The 17463-nt window shown below is 36.1% G+C and overlaps 1 protein-coding gene across 2 annotated transcripts in view; it reads left to right on the top strand.

The window, feature by feature from the left end:
• Positions 1–17463, top strand: part of LOC116428740 (protein O-mannosyl-transferase TMTC1) — a 467272-nt gene that overhangs the window by 295888 nt on the left and 153921 nt on the right. For both annotated transcript variants that reach the window (XM_031980776.2, XM_031980774.2), the window contains exon 6: positions 3543–3646. In XM_031980776.2, the coding sequence (XP_031836636.1) occupies positions 3543–3646 (104 nt within the window). The remainder of the gene's footprint in view (positions 1–3542; positions 3647–17463) is intronic.

Genomic DNA, 17463 nt, shown 5'->3' with positions numbered 1-17463 from the left:
GATATTCAATTACAGATATGAACCTTTTATATATTTTCATCGCATGAAAGAAGTAGTTTTGCTAATTAATACTTGACTTTTATTAAAAAATTTTGAACTGCCGATTCTACACAAGAAAAAGCTTGCATAACACAAGTATACAAACGACAGAAATTGTTGAATACACCCTTATGTAGATAATAGTATGAGCAAAAACTTGCAAAGAATTTACCAGAGCATCGAAGGTATCAAACCAACGTTCTATTCATATTATTCAAGCCAAACGATATAACATTAAGGAAGAAGATGAAATTAAAAGAAAAATAAGAAATAACAACAAATTGAAGAGTACACAGTAACGCGACAAGTATTTGATGAATAAATTGTGTTTTAGTGGAAAATGATTAATTTAGACATTATTATACGAAACGAAGAGTGTTTGCTTCGAGCAAATATGTCGAAAGATGCACTTCCGTGTGAAATTTTTAGCTGGCAACCCTTTCCTTGTTTTCCGTCTTCCTAGCCAGCTAATGAAAGCTTCGAATGGCTCTAGCAGCGTAGCGAGTCATCGAGCTGCGAGTGGAGGGTCTCCAGAAAAGGCTAGTAAGAGGCTCTTCCGTAATCGGGATTCCCTTTTGTTTCACCCCCATTCATCTTTCGAGCCGTGTAAACGCTAGGTAGAAAATTCTCGTTTTAGGACCCGCTGGGTAATACAGATACAGTCCGCAGAAAGTTTCGAGTAGGGTCGGTGGGATCCTCCAAAGAAGAAATATATTAAAAACATAATGAAATTTAGTTATTTCTTTGCCTCGTTTTCAGTTGATAAATGGAAAAAATATTTTTTGGATAAACGTAACATACGGAAATAATAAAATTGATTAAGAAATATTTGTTGTATTTATCGCTTTTTCAGTTTTGGAAATTTGTTCTAAGCTTTCATTAATTGTTTCACAGACTAATTAAAAAATCTTTTTTAGTTTCGCGTTGTGCAACTTGAAAATATCAATGACGTTAATCGAAATTAAATACTTGGATAGATGTTGATGAAACATATGGAATATTTGATTGCAAAATATTGTTTTTAAACGGCTGAGATTATTCAAGTGGAATTTACAAAACTCGTTCGTGGACTTTTTTTAAAAATTTTTGTGGATTAAAATCACCCAGATGTTCGGATTATAGATACATCGTGTCAAATATTTAAATCGAAAAGAACAGGGAATCACTGCGCAATGTTACAGAATAATAAAAACATGTTCGTTCTCGATGATTGAATGCCAGGATTAGCGATCACGTCCAGACAAATTGTTTTATAAACCGCTTTGTTCCGCGATTTTGGTACTCGGACACTGCATGTGCTAGTTTCAAACAAAGTGATAATTTCCCGAGATTGACATCACTATACGGATTTGCATCCATTTCTAGCTCACAATTGTTTTTAAAAGTAAATAACAGAAATTTCTACTGAATTTCATTGTGATGCGTATTATTTTTATAACATTATTTTAGTTGTGTTTTTACCAAAAGAAATTGTATTTTGGAGTCCACTTGTGACTGTATTATCAAATTTTACTATTAAATTTCTATTTACAAAACTAAGAACCTTACGTACAACATGCATGCAATTTGAACGAAGGATATATAGAAATGATCGGAAATACATTATGCGACAGAATTGGATAAATAGATTGTAATAATATTAATAATAATATATTATAATATAATATAATTATTGTTACACTGATAAACAATTCTGGGGCATGTAACGTTGCCATAACACACGGCAGGAGTACTCTCGAAAAAGGGGGTGGGATCTTGTCCGGATTCAAAGGAAAACCAAAGTTGCTTAGGTTTTGTGTTTTACTGAATCACACAATAGCGAGTCCGAATAGGAAAAACGTGGTAGAGGTTTTCATTTAATGTTGACGGTTGCGTGGTTAGAATGATTTTGCTTTTCTTCTCGGTTGATGGGATTTAGGAAAACTCGGAAAAGGGAGAATTTCATAGTAGAGAAGAGGAAACATTCGGACCTTAATAATTCACGTTGGAGGTTGGAATGACTAAGAATCTGGACGTCGGACTACCGGTTATGTTTACGCTTCATCAGATATACAAGATGTTCACAGAGCGGTTAGGTTTACAAATAGACGCAGTCATAATGCTAACGGGACATTTCGGTATGCATAATGTTGTTTTTAGATAGGGGTGATGATGGTGTGGTGTCATGATGGAAACGTAGTAATAGTAATAATAATTATTATGAATACTCGGGGTACTTAGTGGGGTAGGATGTAATAGGCAACATACCTATTGAAACTGTTGTAGATACAGTTATAATGTTTGATAAACAATATCAGTGTGTATATTACTTGCCAATGTTGTCTTGATAATTCATAACGTTCGAACTTAATTAATCAATAACAAACACATGAAATTCTATTGTTGTTACGCCATACATTATGTGCCTAATAATTAAAGTTAATATGAATTTTATAGTTCACTTGAAATAGTTGATTATTCTATAAAATACTTAGTTAATTCACACATTTACTAAATGTGAATTCTGATACTAATAGAAATATATTTCATCTGCCTATAAACACTAGATAAAAAATACTCTTCTTGGTCCATCATTCATGAAAACTTTAAATCATATTTTTCATTTTAAGCAACCGCATTGATTGTTCGCGTATGCCAGTTAACGTCTATTTTTAATAAGGCAAAGGTAAGTAATTAATTTAATGAAAGCCTATGTCTCGCAAATTCGTCGTGATTGAGTTGGAAAGGTATTTACGGACCAACGAAATTCAAACTACGAATTACGTTGTGTGGAACGTTACATGTGTAAATAGACGTAATTATTGTGCAATGAACAAATATGTCACATAGAGTGAGCGAAGGAGTATAGATAGCTTTATTGTCTCTGTTTAGTTCAGAGACGCAAATTTCGATGAACCTGTTAAGTGTTTTTAAATAAAAAATAAACGGAGCCGCGTTCGATATGAATTTTTCTTCGCAAGAGTGAAATGTATTCAATACCAATTGCATGAAACACATGCAGGATAAATTAGATAAATTGTTACAAGTAATCCTCTCGGAAACTATAGCAGCTATCGATCTAATTTTCTGTTTTAAACGGTACAAAATTTACTTTTTCCTAAAACAACTGCTAAATGATGAAATAAACGAGCATCGGTTTTTCTGAAGAGTAGACCCATTCGATTATTTCGTATATTGACCCTTTGCAAATTTCCTTTGTTATAAATTGTTTGCCATAAAAAATATCAAAAAATGATTAAAGCAAATGTTCTTTAATTTGATATAAACTAGTAGCTATTTTAAACAAAATATTTTGTTTGTGATATAATCGGGCTCCTTGTACCGGTTAATTAAACAGAAATTACATCAATAGCTCTTACAGTTTCAGACATAACAACTCGTAACGTTTTATCCGATTTACTCTGTATATTGAAGGTACGAGAAGTATAAAAATTGCCATGGAAAAACGTGGCTGAAACAATTAACGTTTGTCCACGTTATTAAAGGATTTCTTTTATTTACAGTTCGGGGTGCTGTTAGTTGTACGACTCGCCCTCCTTCACGGCGCTTTACCGAAGTTCTCGCCGCAGGATAATCCGGCAGCTTTTCATCCCTGTTTCCACGTCAGGTGAGTATCTGCATAAGTCCTTTATACTACACGAGTTGTAACAAGGTTTACAATTACAATGTTGCAAAACTCGTGGCGATTGTGGACGCGGAGACACCATGCGCCGCTGTCATGCGTTCAAAGCTGACACCCTGGATAAACACGACATCAAAGTAACGAGAGACTGAAATATAAGGCGATACGCCAATCTAAATGCGAAGTACCGAGAATTATACCTCTATATTTCATGCTTTTTAGTCAGTTATTATATCGTGTAACATGAAATGTGGGATTTTTCTTACTCGTAAAGGTTCGTACTCCTATTATTGTTATTTTCTTCTTTTTCATAAAACCCTCTAAACAGTCTCATTGTCGATTATCAGAGTAACTTTTTGCAAAAAGTTTCTCCGAGTTGTGCTTAATAACTATTTTTTGCATCGTTTTTTGAAAACATGGATACTGCCAACGTTTGTGTAATTTTCTTGTATGAATTCAAATTTAGGATAATGCTGCAAAATCCGCTGAAAATATAAACAAAGCATTTGGGAACAATACTGTTAATGAAAGAACAGTGCAGCATTGAATTGTGAAATTTTGTTTTGCTGATGTTTCTCTGCAAAATGTGTCTCTCAGTAAACAGTAGCTTATAACGATGTCTGTAGAATTTATTAATTCTAAACATTCAGAATTTTTCAATAAAGGAATATATTCATTAAAAATACTTTGTTAGAAGTGTATCAAATAGAATTGAAGAGTATATTTTGATTGAACAAACGTCTTTTAGAACATCAACTGAGGTTTTCTTTCTTCCGCAAAATCCAACATTTCATATTACACGACCTAATAAAACAATAACTACGGGAACCGTACTGGACACTAAAATCCTGGATATTTTACACTTGGTCTGAAAAATACTGCTCCATAAAAGAGTGGGTATATACTGTATAAAATTTTAAGTCAGGCTTATTTATTTTTTATCTTAGTTTTGAAGCTGCACGAAGTTCATTGGATAGTTTATTACAAAACGGAAACGTCTTTAAAGATTGTAAACTGAAGTTTGATGACGACTTTTAAGGAGCAACAGGATAGTTCGACAAGAACTTTTTTTTTAAGTCGTCCATCGCAACATTGGCTTATAAAGAATTTAAGAAGACTTAGAGTTTATTATTATTATGATTATCCGAAAGATACTAAAAGTATGAATGTACCAAAACGGGGCTTCTCTGTGTGATGGTAAATCAAAAATATCGGGTTTACGGAAATTAAACAAATTTAAAAAATGATAATTAAATACACTGAGAAGACTAACAGAATGAATCAATTTTAATAATTATCATATCTTATTTAATATTAATTATTAATAATAATAATCATTATTGCTGTTTAGGGACTTTCTTTATTTAATTTCGTGCAAAAAGAGTACGTAGATTTTTAATGATTTATCTAGGATTCTTTCTAAAATATTAAGTGTAAAGATTTTATAATTTAGAATATACAAGAAAGTTAAGTCAAGAAATACTAGTCTACACCAATGAATGTTGGTATTCTCCAAATAAATTTCGTTGTGCACAGAATACTATTTTACCCAACCAAACGTTAAATTTTTGCAATAGGTAAACATACACTGATCTATGAACGTATAATGTCCTCGTCAAACGTGAAGCTATAAATAATAAATAATTCTAACCAAGCTAACATCAAAACAATCGTTAATCAATGATTTAATCGAAAACCCGTTCATCCTATGATATCACACAATTTTCCCAGGTTCTGTAAAACACAATTTCCTGCTGCAACTATAAATATAATAATTCTAAAACGAAATAAACGGCCACTACTATTTTCTCAACACGACTATCTCCTATTCGCGATCGTTTCCGTTGCACTTCCGTAGAGCCATCGTTTATACCGCGGTCTACCTCGCCCGACCCGAATCCGTGGCAGCGCAGTAGTCGAGGCTCCTCGCTCTTCCCTCTTTAGGCTGAGCTCGAAGCGATATCCTCAAGTTCGAAAAGCGTCGGTCGAATCACCCGACGACGTCGGAGCCTCCCGATTCGCAGGCGGGTTAAACCGAGCGACTCGACTTTTCCAGTTGCTTACTTCTGCCCACCTCGCCCATTCGTAACGGAAAGAGTGAAAAGAGGTCGATAGAGGAATGCAGAGCCGGCTCGCTGCTTCGGTGTACCGTCAAAGAGCCGATGCTCGTTCGACTTTTCAAAAATTTCCCCTCGCTGCACTGGAGGAAGGCTGACGTACACTTGCACGTAGGAAGACGCTCGCCCGCAACAGCCGAAAAGACCCTCCGTTCGATTTCCGATCATTTTCTTGCCGGGTTCTTTGGAGGTTCCGCGCCATTCGTCCTCTAGCGCGAGCGTTTACCTTCCTCCCGGCTGTTTTTCACGAGGAAAAAAGACGAGGGAAGGAAAGCACGAAGTCGCCCCGAGGCACCCACCAACGCCCGACGAAAAATTCCGAAATATACGACTCGATTTTACGGACCGACGGACGTGTCCGGTAAATCCGATTCCGCTATCTCCCTGAAGACTGACGATATCGACTGGACCCGGCGCGGCGGAGCTCCAGCTATCCCGCGGCGAGAAAGGAATATGTCGGGGTGGTTTACGTGGCTCGGGAAAATAGAACTGATTCCGATGTAACGCTCCATTTCAATATCTTGATATGACGCGCCAAACTTCCTTTTCGGCCGGGGCCGTTCGCGTCCCGCCGCGCCGCGCCGGTTACGCCGGAACGCGTCCGTATCCGCTTCCGGCAGTATCGACGGAAGAATTATTGTATTATTCGTGGAAGAGAATGTGCTCGGCCCACTTTCAATTCCGCTGCCCTGTTTTTGACCGAGCGTTTGTCGCGTCCCGTGGTACGGTGTCCCCCGTCGTTTCGACGACGAATGACCAACGGAAACCGATATCGCGTTGCAATCATGGTCTTGATACGTGGATTGCTGTTTGTGCTCACCCTTTCAATAGGAGTGTGGGTAGCGCTGACAATGGTATTTATGTTGATGAATACTATATTGTACGAAATTCGCTATATGATATTCCGGACGAGTCGTTAATTTTTGTAGGAAATTCGTTAAATGCTTTCGCGAACGAGCTCCGATTTTGTAAGATACTAGTTAACGAAATTCTGGACGACCCTTAGTGTGTGAAATAACAGAAAACAGTTTATTACAACAATAATAAGAATAACGCTAATATTATTTACTAATGCGCTAAGTTTTGCCAGTTGCTACGCTAACCAGTCACTGTCAAATTATCGGTACGTACTCTCGCCCTAAACTCATTATCTGCTTGTTTTTTTAAACAAGGATAGGATCCTAGTTGAGTCCGGAAGGGGAAGGGAGATTTGATCTCCTAACAATCTAAAAGAGTGAAAAACATTAATTATAGCGAAGAAATGGATAGCAATTGCCATCGTGAGAGAGAAGAGCGGGAAAAAGTTTTCAAAAACCTGCCGAAAACAAGCGCTAGATTCATTCGCCACTGAACTTCCACGCACTTTTATATTTTATCGCCAACCGCTCTTTCTTTCTTCTTGCGCTTCCTTTTCACTTGCATTCAGATCCTTGCATTCATAGCCAAAACTCACGCAGTCACGTTCCGTCCGTTGCAGCAAAACTACACTCTCATTTGAGTGGTCAGATTAGAAGGCGAACGCCTTATCCACACGGATTTGCGAATCTTGTATATGATTCGTTGAGGCGTCTACGCACACTGACCGGGTCGCGCGGCAAAAAGTGCGAAGGGCCGTTTCCGAACGAATCGAGGTGAAGAGAAAAATCGCTTAATCATGAGGCATTAGCGGACTCTCAGTTTCTTTATTTCTTTTGCTTCAGAAAACCACTGACATTGTTCTATATAATGTCATGATATAATTACATATAACAATTAATATGCTATATACAGGGTGGGCCACGAAGCGTGATCAGCTTAGATTATTCTGCTGTTAACAGTTCGATTGAAATTTTTTTTAGCTAAAATAACATGGTTCAAGGAGAGTTTTAAGATAATTATAGCAAATTTTTTGTCAATCCTCTTTCCCAGAGTTATCAAGGTTACCTTCAGTTTTTACAGGTAAACCTACAATTTTTTACATCCATCTTTTCGAGGATACTGAGATGAATTCAACAATCATCATAACAAATATTTGTTTCTGAACCTAAAAAAACTGCAGAAAACTCTTAGTTGCAAGAGGTTTACAAGATTTTTAAAGATTATTAAAGAGTTGTACACTTTCTAGAGCTGTTCGTAAATTAGTATTAAATACCCATTACTGACTTGATTCTGCACGAGATCTAAAAGAGTATCGAAAGTTTAGAAATTGGAAAACCCGGATGTAATATTGAAATAATAAGGATTGGATGTTGTAACTCAACTTCTGTAGAAATGTATCATTCGCGCAAAGAGTCATTATTCGAAAAAATGATGTTATCATTTTCTGCAAGCACCTTTGAAATGTGCATAAATAATTTTCCTCCTAAACCGATATGTTCCTTGCGGCTAGAATCAGATTATTACTATAATTGTAAAGACCTCTGAAGAAACGTATAATTAATTGAAAAGTTTAAAAAATTATGAAAGTAAAGTTGGTATGCATGTTGGAACTCAATAATATACATATATTAACATTTCTGATCTTCTCTTAATCCGATTAATTTAATGATGTGTTGAAACTAACTCGATCAGCAATAAAATCCAACCATGACGCTAATGATTTTAGTTAGTATTATAGGATCTTGTTTAGAGTGAAAGTTTGTTGGACATAATAAATCACAGTGAGCGTTGTTGAAAGCTTTGGGAAACCTTGGGCGTGACTGAAGGGTGTTTCGGACAGAGTAGACTGCTTTTGGTGCATGGACTGGGTGCATTGCTCAGAGTTTATGTGATACTTTGGGTGGTCCAAGGAAAATGCGTCCATGTGTGCTTGCATGCGTGGGGAGAGGCATTTCACGAGAGTCAGCGTGTAAATATCATGAAATAGTAGGTCAGAGTCATGGAGCTTTGTTATTATAGCCTTTACTTTTTTTTTTATTAATAAACTCTTTTATTAGTATACCTGTGAGTTTTTACCCCTTTACAACGTCACCATTTGCAATTTTCCTTAAATTAATTTTTGCAATATCTTGAATTGAATTGTAAATATTATCGATATGTTCAGTTGAAAGAACTTTACATGCCATTAAATATTCAAAAAGAAGCTTGGGGAGCATAAAACAAGATAAAGTTCGTCCCACTTATTCCGAAATCCATGGTAACCTTCGCATGATTGTCCATACCCTGGCTTGATCCAGTTCAAATCCCATAACCCTTATTCATGTCAATTCAAACTTTGCCATCTCCCGCGGATCTAATTCAACTCTCCCAAGTTTCTACTGTTCCAATTCGAGTCCGTCGATTCTACGATCGTCAGACTTCATTCATCTTCAAAAGGAATTCTTCAAATATGCCAGATTGGACCGCAGAACCTACAATAGCAGAAGACTCCTGTTCGTTACCGCGTGGAATCCGAAATCAGAGTACAGCAGCTGTACTTAGTAGAAGTAAACCGGGAAGAGCGCTCGATAATTTTAGCATGTCGAAATATTGTTTCGTTCTTTTAGCTCCGATGAGTCGTATCAGCGTATCGGTGGCCTTCCCGAACTCTGTTTCTGCATTCATTCCTTATCCTCCCCCTGTTGGTATGCCCAAAGTTCGCCCTCCTTTCCGTTGTCTCATTTTGTTCTTCTTCAGCAACCAAGCGAACGAATTTGCCGAAGGGTGGTCGTATTTCTCCTCAAGTTACTGATGATATTATGCGAAATACTTTCGGACTATCTTCAAGAAACCACCGTGGAAGATATATAATTTGATCGGATATAACGCCGATTTGTGTAGAAATTGAAAACAGATATGAAATACGGTTTTGAAACAATTATAAGTCTTAACAAAGAATACATAACTGTAACACATCTTTAGCAAATGAACGACTCATATAACTCTTAAAAAACCAGAAGGTTCGATTACACCAAGTTCAATATTTACTTACATCAGAATTGTCGTCTACCAGCACGCACATAGCATTAAAAAATAACAGTACTACCTATACAATAAATATGTAAAATAAACAAATAGATTAAATAAAAAAAAATAAAGAAAGATATATGAATTTTTCTAACCATTTTTCACATTGGTAGATAAACATTACTTGCCTTTATGATATTTTAACCTTCCACCCTCTCTCAGTCGACATTTAATTTAATACAACAAAATTAGTATTTCAGTATTAGTAATTCAGTATTCGCTATTAAATGAAAAATAGTTCTGTTCCTTAACTCTTTGCGAACGAAGATTCTTCGAAATATACAAAACCTTCAACAGATGAAGCTAAGTTACATATCAATTGCTTAAATAATAGAAAAAAAAGGGAAACTACCTACTAATCTCTTGCTATTCGAGTGATTAAATCATTTGCTTGCGACTTAGTTTTCCAAACACGAAAATTTCATCTCACCGAAATGTCTATATTCATTCGCAAAGGCTTAATTTATATGCCTATATTATACCTACCGAAGAGACTTTCAAAGATTAAGGGATCTTAAGTTATCTTAAGGTATAAAAATTTAAAAGAGTCACCCTTATTCGGAACCGTTTCAGACTCCGAGTTTTATGGTATTTATGATCTTTCGAAGTTAGCGGATTAACCTTTAAGCAGGCTGACAAATACTACACCTTCATCCCTCTTCCGTAACGTCCTGGCTACTAGCTGCGTTTCCCTACTTGTCGATTTCACCGCTGGCCAGCTTCATATGCGCTATGCGCGCGGTACACGTGTCCGCAGATGACGGTGCAAGTTGAGGGAATTTCAACACGATATTTCGCTTTCCTCGCGGCTGTTAATATCGCGCGACCTAGAAAGATTTGTGAAATTACACCCCGACCTAGTCGACATGAATAGAACCTGGTTTTCAATAGCTGTTGAGCCATTATTAGCGGTCGGAGAATATTCTGATTCTGATTCTTCGATGCTTCTTTGTCGCGAGTCCAGGAAATGGTTTTATGGTTCTTTTAAATAATCTACGGAGCCACGGAAATATTGACCTGTGCTCGTAAATTTAGAGGTTTTATGTCCGTGTCTTTATAGCGCGTATAGCTCCGTAGCATTAGGCCATTTTATTAAATTTATATGCACTACCGCTTCAAAGTTTGGAATCACTTTTAATATACGTAGTTTATGAAACATAATTAAACAGAAAGTAGTATAGTTTGCTATTTTTTTAAACAACTATTTGTAGTGCATTTATTAGAGATTGTATTTATTATACTTTTGTATGTGTTTTTCAGTTCAGCAAGCAGTTTCTTTGCTTCCTTGTCTAATTCATGCCCACGGAAAAGTTTTGGCAATTGCAGAATTGTTTCGTTTAATATGAGTTTGTTGTATTCTAAGGAATAGAAAAATTCGAATTGGTAACAGTAGAAGTTAGTTCAACGAAAGGAGAATGTAAAATAGCAGAAAGAACAAAACTTTGGTAAACGTAAATTAATTATTATAATTCTATTAGTTTTCTGTAATCGTGTATGCTAAATTGAGACATTGTATACAACCTCGATCATTCATTTTTATTTTCTCCACATTTTGAATTCAATATGTATACTGGGCCCGCTATTTCCGTGGTCTTTCTTTTTGACTGATTCACATGAATAAACAAAGATCGCAAATGAAACAGCGTACGACAAAGTGAGATACAAATAAATCGGAGTAGTTTTATCGATTTTAAAGGACTGGATCTTTAATTTTGTTAGTTGCATTAAATCCGTAAAAGTAGTCCAATTTACATCGTCTTTGGACTTATTTTAACCACAACAGTCTCAATAATTCACTTGCTTAAAGCAGTCAATAACAAAAGAGGTCGAAAACAAAGCGTCAACGTTCATCGCGAGTAGACGTGAACCACTTGCCGCACTTGCTCCTTCAGTTCGATGGACAAGTTACCAAACGTCGTTGGAGGACAGTAGACTTTCCCACAAAAGCAATCGCAATTGCCCTTTTACTTCTCCTGTAATATAGTACTCTATTTTATTTCTGGAAAGTAACTACGACACTTATAATTTCGAGGATTAGTGGCTTTTAATGGATTTGGATTTTCCCAACATGAATGTAGCAGAAACATTAAAATTTGAATCTCTCTCTTTAGGGAACGAGCGCGTTGCAAGGCTAGCCGATGGTGTCGAGCAAAGTGGCCGAGGCAATGTAAATTCCTCTAGCACCGCTTATTTTCGCAAAATGCTGCAATTATGACTTTATTGCGGCATGCACGGAAGTACAATTTTAGACGTGGGCTCAGTCATGTTCCACGTTATTTTCGTCTACACAATGAGCGGTAACTATAATAAAATTTCTGTAGGAACGACTTCCTTTGACGATATTAAATGTAATATTTATTCTAAAGTAGGTGTTTATATACGACAGGTTTAATCGGGCTGAACTTTGTTTCTATGCTTTATTCGTGTCTATAGAACATGTATCTAATTACTTTGAATTGGACTCATCTTGTCGCATGTAATGAAATTTTAATGAGTGTTTCTGGCTAATAGGCCTGAGTATTGTGTGTCAAAGGAAATATATTTTATTAAAGTAAAATGAGTTATGGAACTAGCGTGACGAAAACTTTTAAGCAGTTTCTATTACATTTTGTGCAGAGTACTTTTAATTATGCAATTATTAATATTGGAATGCTTTAGCAATCATGTCTAATATTATAAATTCATACTCTTCTTATTAAATCGCATCCAAATTTAAACAAAACTAATGAAATATGATCATTTATAATCTTGCTTAAATGTATATTAAATCATTGCAACTATCAGTAATTATTGTTGTTAACGAAATTTTATTTGTCAAATTTCTGTGAGATTTGGAAGTGATAAGTTACGTACTTTGAGTCGAAGTAATTCAAGCAGCGTACAAGGCTTAAAATGTAAAAATGGGGTGGTAACAGAGAATATCTACAATTGCAACAGTTCACGGGTCGTGTACGGCTCGTCCAAGCCGAGCAAGGTGTTACTAGTGATTAAGTCCAGGTGGCATCCAAACCACAAAGCATTTCGTGCAATGATATTGCATGCTCCTGCTGCAGTGGGAACGCGTAAAATATTATCGTTGGAGGCCGCTGTCGTTGGAAGCCAGTCCAATGTGTTTCGAGTGTTTCGTGTATCAAATAAGGTCCCCGTGAATTTTTGCAGCGATCTATATTTTTGCTAGGCTCGATTATGGAAGGGAGTGGGACTCCAAGGCAAATAAATGGTCGTGTAATTGAATTTTGTTGTGGATGGAATCGATGGTGGATACGTATAAAAGTCTTCCGGAGGGGTCCATAAATTTATGGTTCTTTCCTTTCTTTTACAGTGTAAAGCTAGTTTATTCATATTCTTATAAATACCAATAGTTCCGTTTAATATTGAGCTTTACAGTTCCATTGTTCTGGATCGCATGATAAATAAAAAATGTTAATGGAAAGAATTTTACCGTTAATGCAAGCGATCAAGTAACTCACAAGGAAAGGTATCGAACCTGGAAATTAAAAAAATTATGAAACTTTATGTATAAGCAGAGTAAGTCAAGTATAATATATTGCAATTTCTTTTCGTGCCGAATTTCACCTTAACGGGGTGAAACCACCCTTTGAAGAATGCAAATTTATATTTCCTGTGGATTATATTGAAAAAGTAAGAGTTAGTGAAACAGAGTTTAAACAAAAAATACATTGCTCTTTTATATCTTTAAATTTTATTGTCCAAAGAAAATAAATTGCCCAGTTTTAGCTTCGATTTGATTACGATTGAAGAGTACTCGTAGAAAACGCTTAAAATCAAAAAAATCGAATTGTCAGAAAAAAGGTTTAAGTTATCTAGTTACACGTTGGATGTACCAGTAATATCTTTTTTTAGAAGAATTAATGACTATTTGCAAAAGAAGTATTTCACGTAAATTGTGTAATAGCATTGACGATAGAACATTTTTCGATAACAGAACAACATTTTCCAATCTTAATACTTACAGTGTTTGCTATAAAGAGATCCCCATAAGAATTTTTTACAATTAAACGAAGAATATAATTAATTCCTAAAATATTATGTCAGATAAAAATACGATAATGAGCTACCAGATAAAATTGAATATTATTTCCTTCTCTCTCATAGTCCTTAAAACACAGTGAAATACTTTTTATAATTTAAGAGTCGAATTGGAAATACGCGGTCCTAGTAAATTGCACGTAAATCTCCGCTGGAGATATTTTTGCAGTTTAACGATTGATATTTACAATGTAGAATAACTCTTTTTGGTTTAATGATTATTCAACCTGTCTGGAAATTCCCGTGTTTCTTACATTTAACACTTTCTCCGGCTACTCGGTTTATAACTATAACTAAATATACAATGTTATGAACACTATTTCGCGTGCCGGTTAGTGATTCGAGCTATAGGACGAACTTCGGCATGGTTTTACGCGGGTTATTACCGTAGTCTATTGCATTCTTAAATCACCGAGGAAGTTTGTTAGAATTTATTCCGCGCGCATTCTGCCTAAAGCTTGTGTTTACGTTTGTGCATTTGAAGCATTTTGAAATGGAATTTATATGGTCCTGAACCGGCTTATTACGCCGCCATCGTAAAAGGACTCTAAGCTAAACGAATGGCTTTCGAACAAAAAAATTTCGTTCAAAAAGGCACCGGAAACATACTAAAAAATATTGTTCATTAAATCAACCATTTTTCACGATACGTTTTTGCATCAAACTACCATAAACAACACGCAATGCTATGTTAAGTAACAAAACAAAATAACATGAACTTATTCGAATGTTAAAGCCTTATTAACAAGGATGTTGTTACAATTACTATAAAGAAGAATTCTCATTTATATAAGTACACATATTAAGTCGCAAATCAATTCTCACTTTTGTCTAATTTTGTTCGCGCTGATTTCAATGTATTAGGTAGGTGCATATGAAATGTCAAATTTTGGCGAAAAAAGAAAACCTTATTTGATGTTTTAAAAGGTGTTTATTGAATTAAAATATAATCTATTCTATTCGATACAGTTCTACCAACGAGTTTTTCATGAATATATTCCTTTTTTGAAAAATTTGGAATGTTTAGAATTAATGTATTCTAAAGACATCGTTATAAACTACTATTTTGGGTTTACTCCGCGGCTCATTTTGCAAAGAAACATCACCGAAATGAAATTTTGCAAATCAACGCTACACTGTTCTTTCATTCACAGTACTGTCCCCACATGATTTGTTTATATTTTCAGCGGTTTCTGCAGCATTATTTCCAAGTTCAAATTCATATAAAAAAATTACAAAAATGTTGATGGTATACATGCTTTCAAGAAACTATTCAAGAAATAGTTATTCTGTATCATTCGCCCAAACTTATTGGCAAAATGTTACTCTGATAATAGACAATGAAACTGTTTAAAAGATTATGTGAAAGACAAAGGAATAACAACAGGAGTAGACACGTTTACGAGTAAGAAAAATCCGAGATTTCATACGAACAAACATAATACTTAAATTAATTCCATTTACAGCCATACATAATCGCATAAATAAAGAACGACTTTAATGTAGCATTTTAAATGACCTTGGATTCGCGGAAAGAGTTAATTCCATTACGCAGCCCAAATGCAACAGAATGTTGCAAATAAATAAATATATAAATACAGTAGCGCTTGGTTTTTGGCTGGAATCGTCGAGAGAAGCACGAGCCAGGTAATCTGCCGCTACTCAGCGGCGGGTGCACGAATTTTTCTCGGGAACAGGCAGCGCGGAGATACGGAAACAACAAGGGCAATCTGAAAATTTACTTGTTCGTCCGGTTCCGTTCCCACGGGAGCCGAGAAAATTGAAGTTTACTCCGCGCGCGTACCGAACTTCATTCATAAATTACGCGAGCTACGCGACGTATTCCGACGGTCGTTTCGGTCGTTTCCTAGCAAGCTAACAGCACAAAGAGGTCGCAGATTACGAGACGATGACGAGCGAAGCGAAGTCGAGGTGCAAACAACGCCTCGACGTGTCTTCTCCGACGATCGATCGACGGACGATTAATTTCCACGTTGGGCCTGGAAGTTTCCTTAAAGAGATGTCGCGAAACTCGAGCTCCAACCATCGCCGAAACTTCTCCGGCAAGTCCATTTATCAGGTTAAGGTGTCAAACTGTATCTAGCTAAGTGAAACTTGCTTTTTTCACCGTGAGTAGTCGCTCATTCGGTTGGGCAGCCCGTGGACAAGTTTCGCGTCAGAAATTGAGCACACTGGAATCATGAGGACCTCGACAAATCAAATTTCTTTTTCTAAATGACACTTTATGTTTGTTGAATCCTACGTAACGTTTAATTGTGATCGATTTTATCTTTTCGATGCAGAACCGAGGTGGCTTCGGGGTATAATGAATGTGAAGATAGAAAATTGTTGATCCAATTCGAAATGAGAGTGGAAGTTTGTATTAAAATGATCAGAAGTTATCTTGAACGGAATATAAATTAGCTTGGAGCAGCACTCCTAAATAAACGTATTTACGTTAATAATTTAATTTCACGATTTTACTATAATTTGCACGTGTAAAGTTCAGGCGTGAAGTATATGCTAATTTCAAATTGAAAGTTTAAATTCGCGTGGTCTCCATTCAATTTTCTGCGTTCTCCTCTGATGAAATATGTCATCCCACGTTTCTGAGTGACGGTATGCATATAAAATAAAATTGAGAAAAAAAGGTAAATTTTTCTGCAGGTGAGATTTCTTTGAAAATTTGCTTGGTGTATGTACTACTGAATAGAACTCTGTAGCTGATCGCGTCTCTTCATGACCAAAAAGTTCAGATTTCTGAAAATTCTGATTTTGAAAATGATTAATTTGAGAACTTTATTTTACAATTTTATAGACGTGAAATAACAATGTTTCTTTTTGTGTAACTTTTCTCTAACTTTTTCAAGATAATTCACAGGAAATGTAAGTTTGCATTTTTTAAAGGGTGGTTTCACTCCTTCGATGTGAAGGAAATTAGACTAGAAAAAAATTGCAATATATTACGCTTGACTTACTCAACTTACCCACAAAGTTTCCGTGTTATTTATAATTTAATACTTTAATTCCTTCCTGTAATTGACGATTTTTATGGTGCCTAGTTGAAATGAATTCACAGAAACTTATTTTGTCAATATAGTTTTGGTTATCATGAGTTGAATTTAATAACGAGCGAAACAATGACAAACAGATTTATAAGAATACTTACGTAGTATTCTTTCACGATCGTTCGTCGCAAGGGAAACATCTATTCAGTTCTCTGTTCCTAAAACAATATCCCGACCGCAGAATCGATGCGTGTACCCGCGGTCGTTCGCAGGGTATACCGAATCGTTGCGTGTAAATTTCCGTGGGATGGATAAATTTTGTTCGATACAACGGAGGAAATTTATTCGTCGTAAAATCTTTTATAGCGGAAATAAATGTTCCCCGTGAACAAATTCTTTCTGTGAAAAACGTCTGTTTTATTTCTCTTGTACGCGCCTCCATCTCTATCACTTTTCCACTGACCTCCACCCACCACCTCCCTCCCGCCCTCGACCCCTTCCCCACTGTACCCTTGTGTGATACATTTCGTAGGGTACAGCACTGCCGGCGTATAAACAATTTTAACGGACGGCTACGTCTCTGTTATGCAATCTCTGAAATTTAGAGCGGCCACTCTGTGTACGCGCGTGCGGATCTCGCGAATGTTTATTCCGAGAAACCTCTTTAACCCGCTTTCCCCGGGATTAGCTGGACGAAATAACG

Source organism: Nomia melanderi, chromosome 10, assembly GCF_051020985.1.
Source record: "Nomia melanderi isolate GNS246 chromosome 10, iyNomMela1, whole genome shotgun sequence".
Lineage (NCBI taxonomy): Eukaryota > Metazoa > Arthropoda > Insecta > Hymenoptera > Halictidae > Nomia > Nomia melanderi.
This window is presented reverse-complemented; position numbering and strand designations above follow the sequence as displayed.